Below are 27426 nucleotides of genomic sequence, written 5' to 3'. Positions count from 1 at the left end.
GGTATGTTTGCACACGTGGTAACTTAACTGCGTTTAATGTAAAAATTTGCCGTGTCCTTCCATTTTTTACCGTTAGTGAAGTTTATTAGACGCTAGAATCGCCGCACAAGTATAGATCCTGACCACACATCTTTCACCAGCCAAAGTGGCGGGTGGACTCAACGGGTCGACTCAACTACTTACGCCAAAGAATACATTTACCCGCTTTTGAAGAGTGTTAATGTAGAGCCTTCTAAGCAGTGTTGTGCATCACTCCTCTCTCTGTGTCTAAATGAGATAGTATCTCCTCATTAGCAACCTGTCGCACTAGTGCGAGTAGACTTGTATTCATCATCGCACGTGATCAATTTTAATAGCAAATGCGATCAAAACTGTCGCACTGTACAGCCCTGCATAGATACAAAACCTGTAGTCTGTATTTTCCGGACAAATATGAATCTACTGTGAGAAGCTTAACCTGCGAGTCTGCAGCGATGTTCGAACTGTGACAACTGTCACCTGTCACGTCTGTTGAGATAGGCAAGAATATTGCAACTTTTCATTGCACATATCTTGGTCTTAGGTGAATGGGAAATGTATATTTCTTGTTTTCGTATGGAAAAGTATGATATTTTGAATAAGACAGGCAAGGTAACAAGTGACCTTTAATATTCAGGTAGAATCACTAAAAGTGTTTAAAGTGTATTCAAGTTTTTATCCTGAAATATATACATAATTGTGAATTCCTAAGGCCTCTCTGAAAAGGCATGCCTGGGCTTATCCTGGGACAGGTCAGGGGTGAGAGAGACAAGGGGGGCAGTGGGTCCTTGAGCTGGACACACACACACCCTCATCTTCCCCCCACCCTCTCCTCTCCTAATACACACAACCACTCTCTCTGTCTTCAGACTATTTAAAGCCAGGGTTTTGAGCAAGAAGGTCTGCTGTTTTTTGGGGAAGTCTTGACTGTTCCACTTTTTTGTTCTTTCAGCATGGACAAAAGACTTGGAAGAAAAACTCGAAAGAAACACTCTGAATCTTTTTGAGGAAAATTGAGGGCTGTTCAGTTTTTGTTCTAGAGAAGAGGGTGAAGCTCTGAACCAATTCTTCTTTTTTTCTGTGAAAAAAAGGTTAGCAGACTAACAGGTTTTCTGTCCTGTATTTGGCTCCATCTATCTTCCCATCAACTCTAAACAGCTTCCCTCTTCCCTGCTGAAGAAAAGCATTCCCATAACATGATGCTGCCACCTCCATGTTTCACGGTGAGGATGGTGTGTATAGGGTGATGTGCTGTGTTAGTTTCCGCCACACATTGCATTTTGCATTCAGGCCAAAAACTTCAAGTTTGGTCTCATCTGAATATGCTGTGTCCCCCGCATGGCTTGTGGCAAGTGTTGCCTTAACGCAAAGTGCAATGTGTGGCAGAAAACTAACACTGCACATCACCCTGAACACACCATCCCCACTGTGAAACATGGTGGTGGCAGCATCATGCTGTTGGGGTCCTGTTCTTCAGCAGGGATAGGGAAGCTGGTCAGAGTTGATGGGAAGAAGGATGGAGCCAAATACAGGGCAGAAAAACCTGTTAGAGTCTGCAAAAGACTTGAGACTGGGGTGGAGGTTCACCTTCCAGAAGGTTAAATACCCTAAACATACAGCCAGATCTACTATGGAATGGTTCAAATCAAAGCATAGTCATGTGTTAGAATGGCCCAGTCAAAGTCCAGACGTCAATACAAATGAGAATATCTGGAAAGACTTGAAAATTGCTGTTGACAGACGCTCTCCATTCAATCTGATGCTGAATCTGAAGCTTGAGCTATTTTGCAAAGAAGAATGGGAAAAACTATCAGTCTCTAGATGGGCAAAGCTGGCGGAGACATACCCCAATAGACTTGCAGCTGTTATTGCAGCGATAGGTGGTTCTACAACGTATTGACTCAGGGGGGCTGAATACTTATGCACGCCACACTTTTCAGTTTTTTTATTTCTAAAAAAAATTTAAAACCATATTTCATTTTCATTCCACTTCACAATGATGCACCACTGTGTGTTGGTCTATCACATGAAATCCCAATAAAATAAATGTACGTGTGTGGTTTTAATGTGACAAAATGTGGAAAATTCCAAGGGGCTTTTGCAAGGCACTGTAAATATAATAACTTCTACATATTTGGAGGAAAACACTTCAAAATCATGGATGCACACCTTTGTGCCGTGTGCAAGCCACATCCGGAAGCTCAGGCCAATCTGACTAACAGTCAGAGAGATATGCGATCCACAGACAGACAGCTTTTCTTGCTTTACAGACAGACAGACAGACAGACAGACAGACAGACAGACAGACAGACAGACAGACAGACAGACAGACAGACAGACAGACAGACAGACAGACAGACAGACAGACAGACAGACAGACAGACAGACAGACAGACAGATAGATAGATAGATAGATAGATAGATAGATAGATAGATAGATGTCCGTAAAAAAGGCAGAATGATTTGTTCCATTTTTACATATGGTATGCCAGAAGCCTTTACGTTACATATCATACATGGACCAACTAAAATTGAGATATTACTGGACATTTTTACGCAGTTTATGTTATTGCGCCGGATACCTTCGTTAACGTTGTAACCCCCCTCAATTTCAAAGTCAACATTGCAGCTGCCATGCCGGCAGATATTTCAGACTGGAGGTATTTTAACAAGTTGGATTTTAATTTAAAAAGGAAAAGAAAATAATGAATAGCAAGAGAAAGGCCTGTCCCAGCCTTGGACGGTTTACAACAGCAAAAAGGACAAACAATGTTCGAGCATTTCATACAGACAGGTAGCCTGAATGAACGAAAGGATCGACAGTCAGATTGGTGATGCAGAAACAATTTTTTTGTTTATTGAATAATACGTTTGGATGAATTGATGCAGAGTGCAAGCCATAATGCATTTATATTCAATTGAGCAGTTGTGTTTTCATTGGTGCTGACTGACAAACATAATTGTTTGGACGCTGTGCAATAATTTAAGATAAAGAGATAATAATAATAATAATAATGGATTGGATTTATATAGCGCTTTATTTCTAGGTGACTCAAAGCGCTTACAGGGTTCCAGGTTCCATTCATTCACACACAGTCATACCGGTGGAGGTAAACTACCATAGTAGCCACAGCTGCCCTGGGGCAGACTGACAGAAAGATGGTTAGATTCTAATGCGTATCATATGCAACTGGTACTTTATCTATTAAGATAGAGTTTATGGAGGTGCCTCCAGTTATGCTGTAGACCTACAGAACAGTGAGTGCTGTCTTTTATTTTGAATGCTCAATAGAAGTAGTAGTGTGAATCTGTGAAGGTTTAACTTGTTCCCCTACGTACTTCTCCGTTTAGTTGATGGATTTGATGTTTTATCATTTTGGCCAATCTACAGAATGTGCAAACAGAACCCGCAGTCACCGTTGTGTCATAATCATAAGTGTGTGTGTGTGTGTGTGTGTGTGTGTGTGTGTGTGTGTGTGAGAGAGAGAGAGAGAAAGAGAAAGAGGAAATTATTTAAAATATGACGTGCGTGCCTGTTGGTTGTTTATTGTTTTTGATTTAACATGAAGTCTATAGCATGTGTCAGTATTACTTGTACTGTACTTGTCATTGTATACTTGTATTGTAAAACATTGTATCGGCACTAAAACAAGTATTGAAACTGAAACAGTTAATAAACTTATTACATTTTTATTTTAACGTGTTTATGCTGACTTTTTCAGTGTCAGTGGTTTGTTTCAGTGTTTTGCCGTGGCGGGGACAAGAGAGAGCTGTGTTTATGCCTATCTCAGTGTAATAAGTGTTGACGGGTTTGGTAGGTACAGATGTCATCTGCTTATCATTTATCATTTGAGTGAAAATTTGTCTTGTTGTAAACCTTTTTGTGCCACGTATTTACCTTCAGAAAATTAACTACCGGTATTGTAAAATATTACATGAAGGAAACCAGGAGGAGCGGTCTGTCAATGTATAGTCTATCCACCACCAAGGTGTGTGGTTGACCCTTGCGTCCATGCTTTTTGAGGAGAGAGGGGGTATTACCAGTAGCTGCTGCTTGAGACAGGAGTGCGGCAGCCAAACAGCAGCATGTGGTGGACTGTGTCCATACTGGCATGAGGGATGAAGTCCACTGTAGAGGAAAAGCACTGGGGTTAGTATCACCAACCCAACTCTACATGTTCTTTTTGTTTGTTTATTGTTTTGTTTTTGTAAAGCGCTCTGAGTGAGAGAAGAGCGCTATATAAATAAAATGTATTATTATTATTATTATAGTTGATTAAATGGGTTATCAAAAACACTTCTGGTATCAAAGTTCAACTTCTCTATCTATTTCCTTCTCAAATTGATTTGCTTTTTAAGCTGATTCAAACACAAACTTTGGGCTGCAACTTCATTTAGACAACACAGTGCCAGAAAATCAAAAACTTAAATTCAAATTTAAGCAAAATATCACATTCCTGAACTATGTTTCATGGAATGCAGATAAAATCAATATTGTGATGTGTGATTCACAGTACGCAAAGAATTGAAATGGATGTCCTGACTGAACTTTCCAATGACTTCGAACACATTTTTTCAAATAAATCTTTGCACAAACGAATACAGTCACCGGCCACTTTATCAGGTACACCTTGCTAGTACAGGGTTGGACCTCCTTTGGCCTTGAGAACTGCCTTAATTCTTCGTGGCATACTTTCAACAAGGTGTTGGAAACATTCCTCAGAGGTTTTTGTCCATATTGACATGATAGCATCACACAGTTTCTGCAGATCTGGTGGCTGAAGTGCACATCCATGATGTGAATCTCTGGTTCCACCACATCCCAAAGGGGCTCTATTGGGTTGAGATCTGGTGACTGTGCAGGCCATTGGAGTACAGTGGACTCATTGTCATGATCAAGGAACCAGTTTGAGATGATTTGAGCTTTGTGACATAAGACGATGGGTACACTGTGGTCATAAAGGGATGGACATGGTCAGCAACAATACTCAAGTAGGCTGTGGTGTTTAAACAATGCTCAATTGGTACTTAGGGGCCCAAAGTGTGCCAAGAAAATATCCCCCACACATTTACTTCTTCTCTGACCTCAACAAGGCATTTTTGTCCACACAACTGCTGCTCACCAGATATTTTTTAACCATTCTCTGTAAACCCTAGAGATGGTTGTGTGTGAAAATCCCAGTAGAAAAGCAGTTTCTGAAATACTCAGACCAGCCAGTCTGGCACCATCAACATTGCCACGTTCAAAGTCACTTAAACCCACTTTCTTCCCCATTCTGTTACTTCCCCAATAAAGTAGCCGATGAGTGTATACATATGTTTATATTCAAATATACACTTACCGGCTACTTTATTAGGTACACCAGTTCAATTTCTTGTTAACACATATAGCTAATCAGCCAATCACATGGCAGCAACTCAATGCATTTAGGCATGTAGACCTGGCACCTCATTTATCAACGCTGCGTACGCACATTAGAGGGCGTACGCCACCCAGTACGCAACCTTTGTGATTTATCAAAAGCAAACTTGACGGGAAGATGTGCGGTCCTCCACGCAAACTCTGACCCATGCGTACGCACAGAAAGTGGAGAAAGGAGAAACGGCGACTCCGTCGGCACATGTATAAAGTGCGAGAACAAATGTGTTAGTGTAAAATTAATCCAGATAGGCCTATTATAAGCCATGTAGGTCTATCAAATATTGGGAGTTCCTTTGCAAAACGGATGAAGCCATTCTTACAACTAATAAACAAATGCCTCCATGGATTTTTCCATGGAGTGATACCAAAAAAAAAATATTTGGATCTTAAATAGCCTACAAACGGAGATATATGAGTTCACATTGAAAAAACAACAACGTTCGAATATGCTCTGCAGTTATTAAAGAATAACCCTATCTGCATGTTATTGAATTCCTTCCGATTATATTGAGGTGGAATACATAGCCTATTACTTTTACACTGACGCTGTTCTCGATGCCTCAGTCAGGCAGACAGGAGTGCACAATTTCATACATTAATCATTAGCCTACTGTACATCAAATATTGTGCTAATTTTTTATGGCTTTTAGTCGTTTTATCTATGTGTTTTTTTTGTATGTACAAGCACGTTTTGAAAGGGGCTGTTAAGTTTATCATTAACCCTCCGCCGCTGTCACTGCCCCGGGAAGGAATTCCCCGAATTAGTTTCTCATGGGGGGTCTCAGTGTCCCTCGCTCGTGGCACAAACACTGCTGTGTGAGTATGCACTTTTTTGTTTCCACTTTTATGTCGGATTGCTTCTTTTTTATTTCCACCTCAGTCCGACATTCTGAGGCTGCAGCATTAACAGAGATCGCCACACGCTGACACTCTTGACGCCTTTACGCACACACTGTGTCATCAAACTATTTTTTGTCTGGTCGCAACCTCCCCAACGGGAACTTCGGCGTGGCCGCAGTGATCCACACCATGTGGAGTCTATTTTTCCATTTCCTTTTCAGTCGGCGTTTGCCAGTATCTTCTTCATGCACTCAGTAAATTATATTAATTTGGGGCGTTTCAATGACTATTTATGGGTAAATATGGGTGTTACGTGAGCCCGCAAAGGCTGTGCCACATTTAGGATTGATTGTGATTTACAAAAGGAAACAGGCGTAGGACGTGCGTGAGCACTTTTTCATAAATCCACGCATTTCCCTAAATCCTACGAAAAGCCACCATCCAACGCAAATCCTACGCACAGTTTGATAAATGAGGCCCCTGGACAACAAAGATCAGGGAGCCTATCATTCGCCAGTACATTTTGTAACGTAAATAACATTGGATGGGGCTACAAAGATCAGGGGCCTATAATGAGCCATTAAGTAAATTAAACAAAGACTTCAAAGAGAGAAGGAGTTTCTGGATAAGGGATTATTTAAAACATTCCCGAAGCTGACTGGATTTTTTAAACATGTAAATTTTTTCTTTCTGCTTTTTGGTAATTCTGTCTCTTCAAATGATTCCACAAAATAGTACTAAATAGCTCACATAGGCAACAGTTGGTTTAGCCTTAGTTTTCTTCTCAAACTGCACCAGATTGATGAATTTTACTTTAAAAAGGTACACATTTTTCGTCTGCGGGAGCATTCCCCGGACCCCACCAAAAAGGTCCAAGGCTCCCCCCCCCCCCCCCCACAGTCTTTGTGTGTGTGGTTAATAAAAGTCATTAGACCAGGGGTTCTGTTTATGTATAACCTTACAAAGATGTGGTCATTCATCAATAGAAATATCGTGGTGTTATATGGCTCAGAGAGGGACCAGTCACTAAAGGTGCGAACACACTACACACGTTACACGCGTACAGACGCGTATAAAATCGGCTATTTTTCCATAGGGAACAATTGGTTTACGCGTGTACATTAGGGCTGGCCCGAATTATTCGAATATTCGAATACTCGTTCGGAAAATTAGTATTCGGAGTTTAAATTAGTATTCGGAGCTTCGTTTTTTTTTTTTTTTTTTTTTTTTTTTTATAATTTTTTTTTTTTTTTTTTTCAAATTTTTTTTTTGCAAGAAGCTAGTACTGCAATATAATGTCATCAAATAATTTTATATTTGGATATAAAAGTTAGTAATATTGTAGTAGTAGTAGTAGTAGTAGTAGTATTGCTCATTTAGGAGGATATTACATCACTAAGTGTCATAGCGCATCCATTACTTCACCTCCGAGCGCGTAAATCTTCAACAAAATATGCAGATACTGTCAAAATCGGTTCCAGGGAGTATATAGGGATTATTAACGTTTAAAAAAAAAAAAAAAAAAAAAAAGATTTAATTTTTTTTTTTTTCTTTTCTTTTTGATGGTGTGTTTTTCTGGAACGAATATTCGAATATTCGCTCGGAAAAACCAACGAATATTCGAAGCCTGAAAAATGGTATTCGGGCCAGCCCTAGTGTACATGGCGCGTAGATGCGTCACTCGCGCTAAAGCAACATTTTAGCCGCGTTAGCTGCGTATGAGCCGCGTATATACGCAGCTATGCGCCTACGCAGCTACGCGCGGAGTTCAAAAAAATTTAACTTTTTACGCTCCTACGCATGACGATTAGCTGCGTTGGCCAATCAGCGTTGGGCTTGACCCGACGTCACATACATTGGCACGGTCGGAGAACAGTGTACTGTACACAGAGGCTGATGAGAGACACCGAGGAGGAAAATGTATTGCAGGCAGCCGAGCCGGTGCTGTATGACAGCAGCTCGGGAATAGAAGACGTGGGGAGAGTAAACCAGAGAATGGACTTCCTGGTTAATTCAGTGAATATGTGCGGCTGTGCTTTAGCCGATAAAACAAGTTAGCGCCGTATAGCATTAGTTAACTCACCCAGTTGTGTGCGGGCGGCTAGCGCCTCATATTATGAACCCAAACATGACGGCTATGTCCGTGGGACTTTCACAACAAGTACAGCGAAGCACCGGTGTTGATCTACGCCAGCCACGGTCCCCTGTCACAGCCAGGTAGGGTAATGTTGGCTACTTGGCTTTATGTTGTGCCGCCGTGCACCGATGCTGCTGTAACTGTGTTTGTTATGTAGCTGCCGTGAATATGCAATGCTGTTTTAATGCTAGGCTATTTGTGCTGTTCAGTTTGTCTTTTGGCACAGTTGTTGGCCGTGTTGTTGTTGTTTTTGTGCGGACATGCACGCTGTTGTGTCGGGTCTGATCAGCCATGGTTAATTAGGGGAAATACAATATCGGGAGGCAGACTACGCACGTTACGAGCGTAGAACCATTTTTGACACAAAATGATCAAGCAACATTTTAGCTGCGTTACGCACGTAAATCTTACGCGGGTAACGCGTGTAGTGTGTTCGTACCTTAATATGTTTTGGACTCTAGAAGAACATAGCTTTTACACATTTGTATTGTAAGACCACCTCTCAGGGGGCCCATCAGGACCTCTTGTATAGGGGCCCAGAATTTGGTGCTACGCCCGTGCGCACAACCATCTCTAGGGTTTACAGAGAATGGCCCGAAAAAGAAAAAATATCCAATGAGCGGCAGTTGTGTGGACGAAAATGCCTTGTTGATGTCAGAGTTCAGAGGAGAATGGGCAGACTGGTTCGAAATGATAGAAAGCCAACAGTAACTCAAATAACCACTTGTTTCAACCAGGGTAAGCAGAATACCATCTCTGAATGCACACCACGACCAACCTTGAAGCAGATGGGCTACAGCAACAGAAGACCCCACCGGGTGCCCCTCCTGTCAGCTAAGGAACAGGAAACTGAGGCTACAATTCACACAATTGCAAAGTTCAAATGGATCCCTCCTTTCTTCCCCATTCTGATACTCGGTTTGAACTTCAGCACGTTGTCTTTACCACGTCTACATGCCTAAATGCATTGAGTTGCAGCCATGCGATTGGCTGATAGCTATTTGTTTTTACAAGCAACAGGTGTACCTAATAAAGTGGCCAGTGAGTGTATACAGTATATCAAAGAAGTTATACTCACCAATGTAAGAATCTTGATTAGTTGGCACAGGAAAGGCCATGCACAGGTAAGTGTCAGACTGAAACATTAAAGACCGTAGTGATGACATTGATTACTGAAAATGTAGGGAACACATGTTAATTGCTTCAAGCTTCAACAGCATAACTTAATGGTGCATTTATTTTTAGACTTTTACAGTGATTGCTAAATGCTCCAAAAACACAGTTTATATAGTCCATAGGTTCCTGTAGTACACATTGGCTATCAGATAACAAGAATCCACTTACAGAGCAATTTGCAGGTACATTTTTCTACTAAATTCATACTGGAAGGGATAATTCAGTATTTTTGAAGTGTGGTTGTATGAGGTACGTCTGCATAGCTAGTGTGTTACCTTATGGAGATGGATATCAACTGTTACAGAGGGGGCAAGCAGAAAAATGTTTTCTCCCCATATGTTAATGCTTGAATCAACTTGAGGCGGGTATTGAAAGATGGGCCCCACTTTTTTGTATCACTGTTTGGAAAAGCCAATTTTTTTTTAAATGACTATGCTTAATTATATTCACCAGGCTCTCAAAGTTAAAATTCCAATTAAATATGAAAAAAATGCTTTGAAGCAAATTCCTGTGGAATGGCGTGGCGTCCCTCATCAGCGTAAACTACAAAGGTCAGTGGAGCAGGGTGAGCTTGGTATTCCAAATGTATTACTATGTTATCATGCCATTGGTCACTGGTGTTTGCCCTATCAAGCGTGCTCCACCCTGGTTCTGCATTGAAAGCAGACTCTGTGACGCTCTCCCTCCCATCCATTTTATCACAGCAGTATTGTCTGATGAAGTGCCGACCCACCCTGTACTTGACATGCAATGGATCCGGAAAATAATTTAAATTAAGCTTAAATCTCACCCCTTCCTGAATATATGAGCATAATAGAAAAGAAGTAGTGGGTTGACAGAGGTCTTTTGGTACTGGGGAATTTATATTATTAAGGTGTAATGAAATCATTCACTAGCCTGGAAATCCAGCTCCACATTTTGAACAATAACACGATCAATTGTACGTCAAATCTACGTGTGCATTTCAAATACCACTGCACGCAATAGGATAGCACTACGACCAATCAGCGCAGCGACCAAGGTGACGTATTAAGCCCCATTCATTAAGCGAACAGCAGGGTTAACTGGTAAATTAAACTTTTGCCGTGGTCGATGGGCAAAACAGAACATTCTTCTTTCTTGCTAATGAATGATTTAAATGCCGTCTTCCAAATCGTTAAGTGCCGAGGCCTAAACTAGCCTGGTCCTACCAGACCAACATACTTCATTTCATTTGTACAGAACAGGCTGAGCAATTTTAAATTAGCCAGCGGCAGGTCTGGATTTCCAGGCTAACGGCACTTATCCAGCAATTTGGTCTCAATCAGCAGCAGTTTTGGAGAAATCTTCAAATTAGAAACCTCTTAAAGGTGCAGTCAGTGGTTCAAATTCAAAGCCTAGGCTCTCTAAACGGAAATTATGCTAGATAAGGAGTGCCCCTATGTTTACATACCCTTTGTGTACATACCCGTTTTCAGAGCCTAGGCTGTGTAATAACACAAGGTTTATTTCTGTGAGGAGATATTGACTGATTTTGACAAAAAGCATTCTCCAGAATCGCTGACAACATGTTAAAGAACTATAAGAAAACATCAAAGGAACTCAGAACTAGACTAATAATGAACAGGGTATACTGGTCCCTCCCTTGGTCATTTAGGGTGAAATTAAGATAGAGAGTACCAAGAGTGTTGGCCCTCTCCTCCTACACTGCCCGTTGAACATAGGGTTAGGGATAGGGGTTATATAACCCTAACCCCTTTAAAAGCCACAGTTAGACTGGGACCTGACAAGACATCCCTCATGTTGGGGACAACACTTATTCTATCAGAATGGAACGCAGTCTCCCTGCAGCTAGCCAGGGTGTACTTTTCTCTGCTGGGTATTGTGGCTGCACACGAGGCCCTTTCCTTTAGGCTGAACAATCAGGTAGAGAAATACAGTGCTAAGTGTGGGAATGACATCTCCTTTATCAAAGGTCCCTGATACAACTATATGACAACATACACTGAAATACTTAAGAATGATTTAGTAATATGCAGTGTTGGGAATAACGCCGTTTAAAATAACGGCGTTAGGTAACGGCGTTCTTTTTTCAGTAACGGCGTAATCTAACTAATTACTTTTTCCGTCGTTACAACGCCGTTATCGTTACTGAACGTTAAATGCGGTGCGTTACTATGAATTGATTGAATAAACTGTGTAATCCGAAAGCACCCCTGGCTCCATACTACACAAACTGCTAGTGAGGAGACCGAGTGGGTTAACAACAAGATAAGCGATTGTTATTTCTTATACTGTTTTAAGATGTGTTTTATTCAGTGTGGATGACATTATAACTGTCAGTTAGCGCCGTCACGTCAGTCAGCCGGAGCGCCTGTTTAGTGAAGTTTCTTTTTCTTTCTCTCTCTGTTGTGTGAGTGTGTGTGCGTTGCCGCAGTAACCACCTATCAATCCACGGTTGAAACGTGCTCTCCCTGAGTTTGTTTGCATCGCCCTTGTGAGTAAGTGCATGGAGTTTCCCGATCTCTATAAATTATAATTTATGCACGTTATTAAACAGCCGCGATTCGCCGGTTGCAACAGCTGTTTAGCGTGTCATCATGAGCCGAATATTGCTACTGTTATTTTCCTGGGATCTGTATGCTGCTGTGCATGTTAAAGAAGGAAATAAACATAGGATAAATCCTTACTCCTCCTCTCATCGTCTCATGCTTCATAGTCTGACGTTTTTGGCCTTCAGTGATAGCAGATCAGCACGGTACATTCAGCAGTTTCCTCTACTACTTTTGTTGAGAACAAAATAGGCTAGGCCTACTTGAAGTGCAGGATAAATCTCTTGCTGTCTGTTGATGTGCAATAAATATTTAAGGTTATGTAGCCTACAAGTAGGCCTACCTGTCTGTTCAACTCATTTCAACTGACTTGTGAAAACTGCTCAGAAAAATCCAAATTTGTTGACATACAGCAACTTTTTTTTTTTTACAGTAGGCTAACGCAAATAGTTACTTTCCCTGGTAACTAGTTACTTCTATTGTAAAATAATTCAGTTACTAACTCAGTTACTTTTTGGAACAAGTAGTGAGTAACTATAACTAATTACTTTTTTAAAGTAACGTTCCCAACACTGGTAATATGTATGCCACTCAATTACCTACACATCTGCCAATGTATATTCCTCGTCCCCTCCCTCTCCCTTCTTTTCCTTGAGATCAGCATTGAGATCTATTAATTTTGTTCATCTTGACTTGACCGCTATCAGATAACCTCACGTGAGGCCATTCTCACGTGAGGTTACTTCCATTTGTTTTCTTTTCATGTGCAGTAGTAAAATCACAAAAATATCTCCATAAGTCACTTAGGCATTTTAAAAAAAATGGTTCCTATGTAATTTCCCTACACATTGATTGACTGGGGTCACCAACCTGCAAGGTGCTTTTTAATGTGTTTAGTCTGGTTATGGTAATGTCTTCTTTGTGTTTCCTTTGGCATCTATCAGGTTAGCAAAACATTTTCTTCTTCTCCAGTTGTAACTTAGAACTAAAATGAGTTCTTATTCAATTGAGCAACAATACTCTTCTGTGAAAACTCAAAGACTCACTAGATTGTAAAATGCATGTAAACGTGTCAGTTCACACAACACTGGCAAAATAAATTATAGAAAGACATTTGAGCGTGGCCAGACATTTGGTTTGGGACAGTAATTGTTTTGATTCTATTGGCAATTTAAAAAGTAACTTAAAACTCCACTGGACAAATAAAAACTAGATGGTCCATATATACATACGGTTGCAATCACTGGTTATTTAAATTATAACTCATTTGCATTTTGAATTAATTGTTTGGTCAAGGGAGAAAGAGACATGTATTACGATATCTTGTTTAGGCCGACAAGGTCTAAAATTCAAATATATTCTGTTTATTATCAGAGGAAAACCAGTAAATATTCACAATGTGGGCGGAACCAGTTCATGTTTGGCATTTCTGCTAAAAAATTACTGAAAAATAAGAACTCATCAGATAGATATGCATTTCTGTAGGTTTACTTACTGATTAACACACTGACTTGGTTCTAATTGTGACTATACCCTTGTTTTAGGATGCTAATCCTCACACAGTCATTTGAGAGCGACAGGCTCACCTCAGTGGGGAAAACACCCGGCATCCGGATATCAACAGAGAAGTTGTGAGAGTTTGCAAAGACCTGCTGCTTGGTCCTGGACGAACAGTCTCCAGGATCTGACAAGACATTTTCCTGAGACCTTAGGGAGCAACAAAGGAGCAAAGTGCTTGATTTCCTGCTTTACAACTAGGCACTCAGTTAGCAGTAATACATTGTCTAGCAAGACAGAACAACCCATAGATTATACAGCTGCTAACTTAATAACATTAACATTTAAAAATGTCCGGGTTATTCCGAATGGGGTGCAGGGAGTTGGGCTTATCCATATCCTGCCCCTCTCCCAATTACCCCTGTTTTTATGTGCAGAACAAAAAGATCTCAGCTTTCATTCAACATGTTTTAAAGGCCTCAAGGTTTATGGTCAGAACCACTCAAGGTGTTGTTGTGTTTTGTTCTCAAGAAAGCTACACTAGGCACATTAAAGCAAGTGATTGAAATGTCGTTTAAGACCAAAGGAATGATGCAAGATGCAAGAAAAAATTAGATTCCTGAACAAATGAATAGCTAAAGCTTTGAATACCTTTTGAACACATTCAGATGGTTGTGTATCTTCAGGCTGTGGCTGTGACAGATGTATGTTAGCACCAGCACACAGAACACAGGGACTCCCATCATGCCTGTGCTCATCACAGGGGGTTCTGTTGCTGTGAATATGAAACAGAAGCACTGTCAGCAGCGCTATGCTAGAAGAAAATAACATGTTTGGTAAACTGCATGAGAGTGACCACACACAGTTATTTCTACACATTTATTTTACTGAGCTTAAGTAAGTGATGTTTTTGTTCTTGCACTACCACTGCCATGCTAGTGAAATAGTGATGAATCACCCTTATGCATGAATGTATCAATAATAGCCTGATCGTATGCATTAATCATGGTAGTGAAAAATAAAAACGCATGGCAAAAATAGCAAATTGTCAATATTTTAGACATAGATATTTCACAAATGATTGTTCATGTCTTATTAAAGGAAGCCATCACCCCTGTCTACCTTGTTAAGCTTGGATGAAGAGTAGGAATATGGGTAGTCCTGTTGGACTTTACTGCTCTAGCATGGCAGATTGTAATCCAAGCTTGGTACCTTCCAGTAGGTAGATGGCTCTAAAGTCTGTCAGGGGCAAACACCGGAAAAATACATGTGTGAGAGTGAGTGCCCTTACTGTAATATCTCTGGTAATATTAGACCATTGCAGCCCAACTCAAAATCATTAACTGTAAAGCCCAGAGACTCCAAAAAGCAAAAGGATAGAACAAAACAACACAGGGACATAACAAGATGAACTAAACCTCAAATAAAACTACATGTCTTTCTGTGCAGTATAATGGGGATAAAAACCAGGCATGTGTCCTTCAGAATGTTACCATACTGTAAACAAGGATGTGTTGACTCAACTTGACTCAGTCTTGTCTTCTTGTTGCCTAGACTGAGTCATGTTAGTCAACATAAAGTGTCACGTCTACTACACTCAAATAAATGTGTTGATCTAACACATTGTGTTGACTCATAAAAAGGAAAATTTAGGAGAATTATAAAAGATGTTGGGTAATTAGATACTCATGATATAAAAACTGCAAATCAAGTTTGCTCAGTATGAAATACAAATTATTTTCAACTTCTATTACAAATGATATTACTGATATTATTTCAATCATTCTGTTGCTTGTATTTATCATTGTGTATGATTTGAGTGAATTTGTATGACCTGGGCCTAATTAGTGTGAATGCTGGAAGCAAGGAGGAAAAACATTTATTTAATTACATTTTTTATACTGTTAAAGGTGCTGTAAGCGGAATGGTTCTTTTAGCTAATTTCCTGTCAGTTACTGCAGTTAGCAGTCCCCTCGCTAGTCCCTACGTCACCACATTAATGCATTGCGGTCTTCAAGCAGCGAGTTATCTAGCATCATCTCAGATCCATAAGTGTGATAAAACATGATAAAAAAACATCAAAACAGACATTGTGAAGGATTTTTACCTGCTCCGCCATTGTAGGCGCATACACATTCACCCATCTGTTGCTCTGGCGTGCACTGGCAGTGAGACCATGGAGTGTATCATGTATGAGTGAGACGGGTGTCGGTTTGTAGCGTTCTCTCTTCTGATTGGATAAACATTTTGGGATACTACAATAAGCTTATTTGCCGATTACATGCAAAGCAGCTAACTGAGAGATCGGCTTTATGAAACGCGCACATTATGTAAGTGATCACTGTATGAATAAAGAGTGATTTAACACTTATATTAACATAAATAAACCGCTTACTTCACCTTTAAGTTCATTTGAAAACATATGTTAGCTTTATTTTTTCATATTCCTAAAGTTACTTCATATTTTTATGCTTTAAATTGAGAAATACAGTCCATATCTCAAAAGGAACAATCTTCTCTGTTTTTTCTTTGAAAACCAGATCTACTATTATTATTTTTTTATCGCAAATGGCAATATTACCCACTAAATCACAATCTCAGGTTAACCAAATGGTGCAGCACTATCGCCACCATGCCTAACAACTTCTCTGGAGGTACCCTGTTGTTAAATGTCAATATATATATTTTTTTTAAGATATTTTTTGGCATTTTTATGCTTTATTGATAGTGTAGACAGAGTTGAAATGGGGCAGAGAGGGGAGTGACATGCAGAGCACGACCGCGGGCTGGAATTGAACCCGGGTCCGCTGCTGGCCGAGGCCCATGGGGGGGACGCCCTACCAACTGAGCTAAGGGCGCCCCCGTTAATTGTCACTCTTACAGTACTTTACTGTTGCATATTTGAGGCAGGGAGGATCCTTTACAGGGCAATATCCTATCATGGAGGGAGAGGTATGCAGCTGATTATTTGGAAGAGAGCAGTTGAATGCTTCATTTGCCTCCATGTCTGCCTGTCCTGTATTGTGGACAAACAGCTATTAATATTATATTATAGATTATGCAGATGAGAGAGAACTTTTGTAGGGATATAAAGTGAAAACCAGTCAGATGTGACGTGGTAAAAGAGAATTGCTTTCTGAAGAAAATGATCTGTGATGCAGGCTACAGTGAGAAACGTTAAAGTACCCTTCTGGCTGCCTCTCTCAGAGAGAGAGGGAGGGAAGCTTAGTCACACAACCAACCACTCAGTGGATGTATAATCATATATACTGTATACTGCTGCATTGTATCGTAATATCCTTCATTCTTGACCAGTTGTGTTAAAAAACCCTCCCTTGCTTCTTTTTGAAGGCTGGAAGCTGATTGCATGTAAAAAGCTCAGGCAGGCAACACACATATGGTAAGGAAAACAGTAGTATTGTCATACATCAGACATGCTCATTGGTTTGGATTTTTTTTTGGAAAGGTCTAATACACCCAGAGATGTTAAACTGACAGCAACCGCTAAATAGACTTTGTCACTGTCAATGTGGAGAAAACCACGGTGTCCTCATAATAGCTTCTACATTACAATGGGATGTGAGTGGGATGTTTGTCTTGCCTGGTGACTCATCACTGTTCACAGAGTAAGGTGGCAATAACAGAGAGAGGAGTGTGAAGGGGCAGTGCTGTGCTGACGTCACTCAGGAGAGAGATAACTATGGAAACAGGGCTCAGCCCACTCATGGACCACAGCACGTATTCCATTAGAAAACACAAGCAGCTGTAGGAAAGGCCTAATAATGTGTTTCTAAAGTAGGTTTAATATCACTGAAGAAGTTCATTTAGGTGAAAATGTTCAAACACCTTATCGACCATTATGGTAGACCAGGCTGTTTCAGTTCAACATATAGGCTACCAATAAAAGAAAAGATATTTAGATAATACTGGGATAAGTTAGAAAAGAAACATCGGCAGAGGTTAGGGTGGACTTGATCAAGCTCATCAGGTTTTGTTTTTCATCACACAACCACCATTAGGAATGAAGGGATATCAAGCCTGAACCAAACAGGAAGCGACCAGAAAACGGGAGCCATATAGCCTATAACCGCCTCCTATGCAAGGAAACTGGTGAAGATGAAATGCAGCAAGAGTTTAGCTGTAACTTAATGTTGCTCCTTAAGAAGTGATAAACAGTAATTGTCATAACGGTATTGTACATTAGCTAACATTAGCTATATTGCGGGTTGGTGTGTTTTGACAGGTTCTAAACATCAATTCTGAGCTGTGATCAGTTGAAGATGAGGAAACATGCAGCTTACGTTACCTTGCGACGCAGTCCGACGGAACTGTTTAGAGCTATATGTTTGTATATAAAATGGTATCTGTTCCTTGCCCCTGGACGGCTCTCATGTACTGAGGTACTGAGGTGAAAACGAGGAAAAGCTGTGTCGCTGCTCGCTGTTAAGATCCTTGGGTAATCAGTAGAAACCACACTTCCACCCTTTTCAGAATAAAAGCTTCCGCTCTACAAATGCACAGTTCAAATAAACTATAGCGCGCGTATATTTAACGCACTATTAATAACGGGGTCATTATAATTAGGCTATTATCATTTTACATTATTGTTATTATTATTATTATTATTATTATAATTATTATTATTATTATTATTATTATTATTATTATTATATTAATATTGTTGTTGTTATTATTATTACTATTATACAGTCTATAATATTTAAACATCAATTCTCAGTAGTACTTTGTGAAGGTGTTCTCGTTTGCCATATGATATGGATATTTATTTGAAGGATCTAAAAAATACTATGACATGACATGAATGTGGGCATATTTATTCTTACCAAAACACCAAAACGCAATAATATAAAATAATACCACCTTGCTGTTTTTTATTCTTTAGTCGAGGCCTGAATTCCACAAATGTGGCGCTTTTATTCTATAAATCTGACAGGAAGTTTTTGTTACTCCATCCGGCTACTGGTTGCTGATAGCATTGATTCAAGCAAAGATGAACATTGTATTTTGTCCCTATTCTTGTTTTGGAGAGGATTTGATCGTGTCTGCTGAACCATAACACCATGTGAAGCCATGTTGCGGCAGGTATGTTCGTTAGTGACACATAGATAATGTCGACGTCACGTAGCTTCAGATATCATTTCTCTGTAGTGTTGTTGTGCATTGGCTGGACATTTATTCCATGAATCGGGATGAAGGAAAAGCCTCTGGCCTGATTGAGTGAGAATTTCGTTCCTTCACCTTGATTTACATGAATTATCGCCTAGTAGCCAGTATAATTTATGCTGTAGACCTCTTATAATAGGTACATGGCTGCAGATTGCTACAGAACTAGCGTATAGGCTAATACACTCTTATTCAAACAGCACAAGTTGCCTACACATCGAATGCAACGCAAAGTGCAGGGCACAATATTAGGTAAAAAGAACAGGTTTCAGACAGACAGACAGAAAGCAAGAATTAGAAATAGAGAGACAGATAAGCCCACAATCCTTCCTGCCAACCATGTCCTGTATTGTATGTAAGGTGTAATGATCCACAGAGCACTGAGAGCACCAGCCCCAGGGTCTCACAAACCTGCCCGTCCTGATCAAAACCTGTGGGAGAGATAACACTTCAGCCTAGCATAGTTTACCTGTGTAGTCTGCTGAACCATGTTAAAGTTGCTCCAAGGTACTTTCAGTAATGATTTTTTCTTGCATCCCCTTTGGACAAAAGCTGGTGGGATTTTCCTACACCAGCTATAGTTCCTGGGTGAGTATAACCATGACAAAGGCATCAAGAAAAACTATATAAAACTATCATTCTTTGCACTGATGGTGTTACATGTCATTTATAATCATCAGAGGGAAATGAGACTGTTTCAGAAGAATTTAAAAGTTCCTCGTAGCACCTTTAAAAATTTAAGTGACTAATCAATATGTAGGTCAAGAGTTACTAGGGGGTTCACAAGAACACACAACTCACCCATTACATGCACGTGCGTGTGCGTTACGTACTGTGTGCATGCTGAAAGAAAAATCCAGTGTTAACACAGCTTGAGGTGGATAAGTGCATCGATGTGAAATTAGCTTGCGTGTTAGCCAGCTGGGATTTACATGGCTAAGATATGATTGGCCAAATATATTATCATGCATGGCACATGGATTAGGATATAATTTATTGCTGTTCAAGTAGTCTTTGCAATAAGTAATATAGGGGCGGCAGTAGCGAAGTCGGTAGGGAGATCGCCTCTGGAGTGCAGGGTCGGAGGTTCGATCCCCCGTCTCCCCGCCACATGTCGAAGTGTCCCTGAGCAAGACACTGAACCCCAAATTGCTCCCGATGGTTCAGAGAGCGCTTTGCATGGCAGCTTCTACCATTGGTGTATGAGTGTGTGTATGAATGGATGAATGTGGTAAGATATGTAAAGCGCTTTGGGGCTGAGAAAATCGGCTAGAAAGCGCTATATAAGTCAAGTCCATTTACCATTTCCATTTACCAATATACCGCGATATCAACATTTGGGTAACAATGCATTTTTGATATTTTGTGCGGCCTGATTATAACTATGATATCATCCTCCACCTTTGTTTTCCATTTCAGAAAGAGAGCGCCATGGGTCGGAGTAGTAGCAGTGCCATCTCCCACAGTTTCCCAGTGGTTTCGTTGTGCCTAGCAGCTTTACTTGTGAGCAATGCCTTGATCTACCTGTATCTGGACTCCATGTATCAGAGCGAGGAGCAGCTAGTGTCTTCTCATGGAGGCTGTGGGCCTCAACACTTTCAAATTGGCACCATGAAAAACTGCAGCCCCTGGCTCCAGTGTTCACAGATCAATGCTGAAGTTCGCAAGCTGAAGCTGATTGGCCAGGGAGCTGTCAAGAAGGTAAGTAGCGTTCACTGCACATTGGCTTATTTTATTCTGGATTTATTAGTGGTAGTGGATGGAGTTAAAGAAACATAACAAGTCATGTCAATTCCCCCTAGGCTAGCGTTTTGGATTTTGTACTTTAGTTTATTATACTCACGAAAACACAAAAGTTCAATATTTTGTTAAAACTGAATGCTCCATCACTGACAGACTTACTTTAGCAAACCAGAGCACAAACACACATTCATTCATTTCACAAATAACACAAACTATTTGTGGATGATAAAAGCAATTCTACAGAATCTGTCTGTCCATCTCAATGTGTGCTTGTATCAGCCAGCGCTGCATACACGCCACAGACACTATGCGTGCTGACACATACAGGGAGTCCCCATTGGGCTCTAGTTACAGCCACGGAAGAGTGATGAGAGATGTAACCTAAATATTAAAGTTATCAAGTATACATGAACTGAGCTCGTAAGTAGCCTAAGTGCAATACAACTTTAAAAAGTAAAATGATCGATGATGACGTCAAGGTTAACCGTGTACTCGAAAACATTTCTGTCGTGAGACCGTTTAGACATTTTTGTAAACGTACACACCCCTACTACTTAATATGCCTTCATCCCAATAGACCTCGACTATCAACAGTGCAGTAATGTGCAGTACTATATACTAACTGGGTGTTGTCATAATGTGATGCATTTGGACTTATTGCAGACATCTTACCAGACACACTGACTGAATTTCCCAATTCATTGCACTACTCATCAAAGCTAGGTGTGGTCAGTTGTGGTATTCTGTCATTTGTTTTTCACACAGCTGTTGTGTACTATTTGTACTGTTGCACTGTTGCAACAATGCTTTAACAGATTGAAAAAAGTATTGCTTTATTTTATCGATGCAAGGTCAATAACAGCACAAAGCAGTAGCTCTTCGAAAACACTCTGTGTGGGAGATTACTTGTTGTTATTGATTACTGTTTGCTTTTGGTGTGAAACAATACATAAAAAATACTGTACACCCATCTATCTTGTTTAATTCATACGTTTTTTTATTTTCATAAAGTACGTAATGGGACCCCAGGAAGACTAAGTGTAATTAAAATTAGGATAACGATGCATGTAATTGTAGCATTAAGCCATTCCCTGAGCATTTGATTCTAATGCCTCGATTCCACCGAACGGAGTCAGTGCGGCTCAGATAAGGACAGTTCGCTTAAGCTAGATCTGGCGAGCGTCTCCACCAAGGTTTATGACCCTATCCTTTAGGTAGGCGGGGTTTATGACCCTATCCTTTAGGTAGACGGGGTTTATGACTCTATCCTTTAGGTAGGCGGGGTTTATGACCCTATATCCCCTTTTACACAGAGATTGCGGCATATTGACAGAACGATGTTAAGGCAATAAGCCGGCTTTGCTTGGTTCTGTGTTATTTAGCAGCGCATCAGTGTGCCAATTTACACAGCGTTCCACATTCCTGAATGAAAGAGGGGTGCCTGTAAGCAGCGTCAGGTGTGACGTATACATTTAGCGCCGCGCCGGTCAGCTGCTTTAAAACAACACTGGCCGGTGAAGTGCTGGGGCTTGCAGTTAGAGGGCCGTCTGTTACTGTCCCCGTGATGTGCCGGTTGATCTCGCCCTGAGTCCAACTTCACTGGGACTGTTAACCAAACTGACAAAATCACTCCGCTCACTTACGAGCTTCACCTGTGTGCAGTGCCGCCCATAAGGGGTAGAAAGTGGGAAGGCTTTCTAGGGCCCAGCCACTTGGGGGGCCCATGGTCTTTGGAAGCCAAGAACCTAACTAAGCTAAACTTTGTTTTTAGATATTTATGTCAATATCTATTCAGAGTTGGGTGTTTACACAGAGCCGCGGCTCCGTAGCCTGGCTCCGCCCGCCCGCCTACTTCCGGCCAAATTTCATTTTCCCTTCAGTAGTCAGTCTGGGTGTACAGTGCATTTCCCAGTTTTACCGGAGAATCTACAATCCATCGGTGTATGAGTGTGTGTATGAATGGGTGAATGTGGTAAGATATGTAAAGCGCTTTGGGGCTGAGAAAATCGGCTAGAAGGCGCTATATAAGTCAAGTCCATTTACCATTTACCATTTACAATCGTCCAATCAGCGAACAGAGCGAGTGGCTGAGAACGATGACGTCGAAGTCGCGCTCCAGTTTCAATTGGATGCTGCGTTCCTTTTAGGGCTGCAACTAACGATTATTTTGATAATCGAATAATCGGTCGATTTCTTTCTCGATTAATCGATTATTAATCGATTAGTGTTTTGGTCTGTAAAATGTCACAAAATGGTGAACATTTTATAAATTTTCCAAAGCCCATGTCGACATCCTCAAATGTATTGTTATGTCCAAAACACACAGATATTTCAGTTTACTGTCATAAGAGGATTAAAGAAACCAGAAAATATTCACATTTGAGAAGCTGAAATCAGAGAATTTGGAATTTTTTTATTAAAAATAGTTGGTGATTATTTTAATAATCGATTAATCATCGATTTGTCGATTAATCGTTGCAGCTCTAGTTCCTTTATACTCGGAAGAAGGAGATTTCCGACTTGGTAGTTCCGAGTTCCGACCTGTCTGTGTTCCAGTGCATCTGCTCGCGAAAGTATGGACGCCTAAAACATTAGGCTCTAACAAGTTACTGTTGCCAGGTACCGGTAGATTCATAGACTACAATATGTAGTGAAGTCGGAAATTTCCGAGTTCCCTGTCCAACTGGAACGCACCGCCAGGAGCCGGCTCATGACACACGTGACGACCAAACGTGATGCGATTGGTTGGCTAATCCAGAGTGGCACTGGGTAGATCCAATAGTTTTAAACTTCGACAGACACCCGCCTCCAAGTGAATGAACGTTTGCCAATTACAGCCCTTCCAGACCTTCTGTACAAATGAAATGAAGTACGATGGTCTGGTTGGACCAGGCTAGCGGCTCCGCTTACGGCCATTTAAAAAGCAGTAGAAAAGCAGAAATGTTCAAAATGTTTCAGATTGAGCACAGCGGAGTGTAACTGTTTCAAACATAATCCATCCTATAAACCCTTTGTGTGCCAAATGGTGACAAGATTGGGTTTTGATATTAAACAGTTTTGGCTGGATTATATTTCCTGAGTCGTTCCTGCTCACGGAAAACATATGTACCTGCTACTTGTGTCTGGGTGTGGTTGTGAAAAGTATTTGGACCCCATGAAAAAACAGGTTGGGTACCTTTTGTAGTTCTTCCACATTCTTATAAAGAGGAAAGGCTAGTTACTCTGTAATTTTCAAACAGGTTTAAATTCTCTCTCCCCATAACGTACATTTTTGTGAAAAAGAATTTCCCTTTGGGGACAATAACTTCTAAAGGCTTTGACATAAGTCTTCAGGATGACCTGGCCAGCCAGGTCTGACCAGTTTTTCACAAACCTGGCCAATTGACCAACCAGCCGGGTCCTACCACAATGAAGCTGACGAGCAGCATCATCCTGTTTTAAATATTGTAACTATCAACATCCTGCTTTCTGTATTGTTTCTAAAAATTAAAAATAAAAATAGACCTAAAAAGTTCTTAATGCAAAGAAAGACACAAGGCACAAAGAAGTTGGAAATAATTGAAGGAACAGATTTGAGTTCAAAGATTAAGAACTTTTTTTGTAATGATTTCAGTGCTTTTGCAGTGATGAGAGCAGAATGAACTAAGCCTAAATGTTGCAACCAAACATACGCCAACTTTATAGTTTTGAGGGTAGGTTGGTTTGGTTATTCATGTAGAGAACTGCCTTTTTTCATTTGTGTGTGAAGAATGTGTTGTTGATGTGTTTTTTAAGTGTTATTTATTTCAACAATACCACCAAAAGATTTCAAATGATTTAATGTCATGTGCAGGAATACAAAAAAGTGCAATATTTGGTGCAGTCAATTAGTTTAAATGTATCTTACCAGAAACTAGTAGCATAGAAAACGTGCAAATTGTGAAAAAACTGTTTGCTTTAGTGAATCCTAAAGAAGAACAATGTCTCTGTGTGAACTGATTATTTTGTAGAGATCTGTTGATCTGTTAAACGTGTGTGTGTGTGTGTGTGTGTGTGTGTGTGTGTGTGTGTGTGTGTGTGTGTGTGTGAGTGTGAGTGAGAAGTCATGTTACTGTGGACAGAAATAAAGTGTGAATATACGCTCAGACTTCAGGATGATAATAGCGGCGGCGATCCGGTCGAAGCCTAGCTTAGCCTAGCCTATAGCTTTTCCAATTCATTAAATAATTTCCCCTGTGTAGAAATACTCATAAACTCTGGAAAATGAAGCGTGGGGGTTTGGATTGGGCAGCTGACTTTATAACCAGCTAGATTATACACCAGTCCTTCTCTTTGGTGATATTTACGGGACATCAGCCCGCTGTGGTTAATGTTAAACACATTTACATTAATCCCTCTCATGGGATATAGGCTTTACTATCCATCGTCCTTCAACTGCTACCATGGATTTTAGAACGTAGGCTATTTATTTATTTATTTATTTATTTGTTTATTGAACAGGGACAATGTACAGCACATAAGCAGTACCAGATTTAGCTATAAGCTAATTTTCATCTGTAGTCCCTGGGCAGGAAACAGAGTATTACATCTCTGTCAAGATGGGAAACCTCACACTGAAGTATAAAAACAATAACACACAATTTCACAACAGTAAAACACAACAACACAATACGAACAATAAAATCACAACATTTAGGACACCACAACAACAACAACATCACAACAGTAAGACACCAAGAAAACAGGACATCACAACATTAAGAAAACAATCTATGCATGATGGGTACATGCTTGGGTTGATTTCAGCCATGACTTCATCTTACATTTAAAACCAGCAAAGGTGTTCCACTCTCTTATCTCGCTTGGTACTAAGTTCGAAGACTTGGTGGCTCTAACTGAAAAAACGGATGTGCCAAACTCAGTGGCTATGGAACGTCACACTCGCAAGCAGACTCATTTATACAGAGAGGCGCAACACATTGTTCCGGGAATTTTACTACCTCGGAGGTAGTAAAATTCCCGGAACAATCTGTTGCGCCTCTCGGCCCCCGTTCCGCAATGGTACCATTTATACAGAAGGGCGGAAAGGCCGGCATTTTCCCTGGCTGGAACTGAGCCGCTCCACTCGGTGGTAACTAGGCATAACAAGTGGTATTGTAGTGTGATGTAGCTTTAATTTTAGATTTACTTACCTCAGCCTCTACTTCTTCTTCCCTCAGGTCTATCTAGCTGAGTGGAAGGGTCAGAAAGTGGCTCTGTCCAAACTCTCCTCTTTGGATTACCGGGAGGATTTCCTTCATGGATTATCTATGCTCCAGGCTCTGCAGGGCCCACACGTGGTGCAGTTAGTGGGGTTCTGCAGTGAAGAGCACACCCTGGTCACGGAGCACCACCCAGTTGGCTCACTGCTTAACTTAGAAGAAGTTTTTGAACAAGAGCTGCACCAGCAACACAACATGTGGCAGGTCCGCCTGAGTTTAGCTATGGATTATGTTTCCATCCTCCACTACCTCCATAACAGCCCCGCTGGGCGCAGGGTGATGTGTGACTCCAACAGCCTGGAGAAAACCCTGTCCCAGTTCTTACTTAGGACTGACCTTCACCTGCTGGTCAATGATCTGGATGCCCTGCCTGAGGTGGACCAATCCAGAGGCTTGTTGGTGAAGTGTGGCCACAAGGAGCTCACTGGAGACTTTGTAGCCCCAGAGCAGCTGTGGCCATTCACAAATCAAGGGCAGCCATATGAGGACCATTTAATGCCTAAGTATGATGAAAGGACTGACATCTGGAAGATCCCAGATGTGACATGGTTCCTGATGGGGAGGGTTCCTGGAGGGGATCTAGTCCACTTCCACCTCTTTCAGATCCATGAGGAGTGTAAGAACAGAGAGCCCAAACTACGGCCTTCAGCTCTGGATGTGTTGAAGGTCTACAGATCAGTCTACAGCAGCATGGTGCGAGACAATGCTGGCATTAGAGAAATGCTTTAGAATACAGTATGACTCTATAAAACGAAATAAAAATTCAAGCTGCGGTTTTTGAATGTTATGCCATATAATAAATGTTACTCAGTTAACCGATACCCAGATACCAAGCAATGATTTTGTAATTTATTTTTGCTCTTTAAAAAAAAAATATGTTTATATACAGGTCCTTCTCATATAATTAGCATATTGTGATAAAGTTCAATATTTTCTGTAATGTACTGATAAACATTATACTTTCATATATTTTAGATTCATTACACACAACTGAAGTAGTTCAAGCCTTTTATTGTTTTAATATTGATGATTTTGGCAAAAAAATTAAGAAAAACCAAAAATCCCTATCTCAAAGAATTAGCATATTTCATCCGACCAATAAAAGAAAAGTGTTTTTAATACAAAAAAGTCAACCTTCAAATAATTATGTTCAGTTATGCACTCAATACTTGGTCGGAAATCCTTTCGCAGAAATGACTGCTTCAATGCGGCTTGGCATGGAGGCAATCAGCCTGTGGCACTGCTGAGGTGTTATGGAGGCCCAGGATGCTTCGATAGCGGCCTTAAGCTCATCCACAGTGTTGGGTCTGGTGTCTCTCTACTTCCTCTTCACAATATCCCACAGATTCTCTATGGGGTTCAGGTCAGGAGAGTTGGCAGGCCAATTGAGCACAGTAATACCATGGTCAGTAAACCATTTACCAGTGGTTTTGGCACTGTGAGCAGGTGCCAGGTCTTGTTGAAAAATGAAATCTTCATCTCCATAAAGCTTTTCAGCAGATGGAAGCATGAAGTGCTCCAAAATCTCCTGATAGCTAGCTGCATTGACCCTGCCTTTGATAAAACACAGTGGACCAACACCAGCAGCTGACATGGCACCCCAGACCATCACTGACTGTGGGTACTTGACACTGGACT

At 40.7% G+C, this 27426-nt stretch overlaps 2 protein-coding genes across 4 annotated transcripts in view; one reads left to right on the top strand and one right to left on the bottom strand.

Annotated features, from left to right (window-relative positions):
• Positions 1-18068, bottom strand: part of pam (peptidylglycine alpha-amidating monooxygenase) — a 126260-nt gene extending 108192 nt beyond the window's left edge. Inside the window, exons 1-6 of one of the 2 annotated variants that reach the window (XM_080046837.1) lie at positions 17928-18068; positions 14744-14860; positions 14273-14396; positions 13711-13831; positions 9496-9553; positions 4060-4147 (exon numbers count right to left, since the gene is read on the bottom strand). In XM_080046837.1, coding sequence (XP_079902963.1) covers positions 4060-4147; positions 9496-9553; positions 13711-13831; positions 14273-14379 — 374 coding nt within the window. In that variant the 5' untranslated portion in view covers positions 14380-14396; positions 14744-14860; positions 17928-18068. The remainder of the gene's footprint in view (positions 1-4059; positions 4148-9495; positions 9554-13710; positions 13832-14272; positions 14397-14743; positions 14861-17927) is intronic. The other variant, XM_080046838.1, reaches the window with a different exon arrangement.
• Positions 18069-18594: 526 nt separating this feature from the next.
• pomk (protein O-mannose kinase) lies at positions 18595-27194 on the top strand. Of its 2 annotated transcripts, none has more exons than XM_080046240.1 (3): positions 18595-18724; positions 20229-20506; positions 25747-27194. In XM_080046240.1, exons 2-3 carry the CDS (start codon positions 20237-20239, stop codon positions 26515-26517), a joined length of 1041 nt encoding a protein of 346 aa, XP_079902366.1. In that variant the 5' UTR covers positions 18595-18724; positions 20229-20236; the 3' UTR covers positions 26518-27194. The 2 variants fall into 2 exon arrangements, with proteins under 2 accessions (XP_079902366.1, XP_079902365.1); XM_080046239.1 differs by having other exon boundaries at positions 18598-18724; positions 20225-20506.
• The last annotated feature ends 232 nt before the right edge of the window (positions 27195-27426 follow it).

This window comes from Ammodytes marinus, assembly GCF_949987685.1.
Source record: "Ammodytes marinus genome assembly, chromosome: 18".
NCBI lineage: Eukaryota > Metazoa > Chordata > Actinopteri > Uranoscopiformes > Ammodytidae > Ammodytes > Ammodytes marinus.
Note: the sequence above shows the minus strand (reverse complement) of the source record. Positions and strands in the feature narration are given on the sequence as shown.

What these genes read in the sequence shown, in the direction of transcription:
- pomk (XM_080046239.1), top strand. An exon ending in GCCAGGGAGCTGTCAAGAAG is followed by an intron (nt 20,507 to 25,746) that starts GTAAGTAGCGTT and finishes TTCTTCCCTCAG; the next exon opens with GTCTATCTAGCTGAGTGGAA.